Source organism: Monopterus albus, unplaced genomic scaffold (assembly GCF_001952655.1).
Source record: "Monopterus albus unplaced genomic scaffold, M_albus_1.0 scaffold310.1, whole genome shotgun sequence".
In the NCBI taxonomy this organism is placed as follows: Eukaryota; Metazoa; Chordata; class Actinopteri; order Synbranchiformes; family Synbranchidae; genus Monopterus; species Monopterus albus.
The window spans coordinates 340,347-341,307 of record NW_018128190.1 but is presented as its reverse complement, the minus strand read 5'-3'; the positions used below and the strand labels follow the sequence as shown (position 1 = coordinate 341,307).

At 36.8% G+C, this 961-nt stretch overlaps 1 protein-coding gene across 1 annotated transcript in view; it reads right to left on the bottom strand.

Moving 5' to 3' along the window:
• Positions 1-961, bottom strand: part of hcn3 (hyperpolarization activated cyclic nucleotide-gated potassium channel 3) — a 14,398-nt gene that overhangs the window by 2,352 nt on the left and 11,085 nt on the right. Inside the window, exon 8 of the mRNA XM_020623828.1 lies at positions 348-588. Coding sequence (XP_020479484.1) covers positions 348-588 — 241 coding nt within the window. The remainder of the gene's footprint in view (positions 1-347; positions 589-961) is intronic.

Genomic DNA, 961 nt, shown 5'->3' with positions numbered 1-961 from the left:
TTTTTTAATAAATCTGCAGAAATGTCAAATATTCTGTTTTTCTGTCAATATGGGGTGCTGTGTGTACATTAATGAGGAAAAAAATGAACTTAAATGGTTTTAGCATATGGCTGCAATATAACAAAGAGTGGAAAATTTAAGGGGGTCTGAATACTTTCCGTACCCACTGTAAAATACAATGTGGATAATTAAATGAGTTACAGATGTACAAGAAATCTGGGACACTAATAGCTGTAGTGAAATGGAAAGGGGGGTAGCAGCAGTTTTAACAAAAGAGCAGCACTCAAGGATCCTAAAAATTTGATGGGAAACTGTGTGAAGGTTGAAGCCAGTGACAAACAATTTACCGCCAAAATACGCTCCATCGCTGAGCTTAATCTCCTTACTGCCACGTGGGATGACGGTGACAGTGCCATGCTGGATGAAGTACATTTTCCGACCTAGGGTTCCTTCTCGTATAATGAAGTCTCCAGGTTGGAAGACTTCAAAACGCAGCTTGGTGAGGATCACTGTCACAAAATGAGGGTCAGTGTTGGCGAACAGTGGCATGTTAGCTACTAGTCCACGGCAGTTGTAGCTGACAATCTCCTGCATGATGGGAAGAAAGAGAAGATATTCAGAAATGGTCAAAGTGACACTGAGATATCACTATCCTTACTATGGATACAGTAACCATGTTAAATAAACTGGCAGGGATGTGTTTTTGTATTGATAAAGTTATAGTTTTATTACATTCTGTTGGCCAAATTAATGAATCTGTTCTTTAGAAAATAGAAAAAATATTATTAAACATTTAGTTTTACATAGGAGAGGATTCGTTGATCACAAAATTAATGGGCAACTACTTTGATAATTAAGTATTTTTTTCAAGCAAGACTCTCAGACTTTGCCATCAGTATTTGCTGCTTTTCTATATTTTAGGTGAAAGTAAACTGAGTATATTTGGGTTTTGAAAGATGTA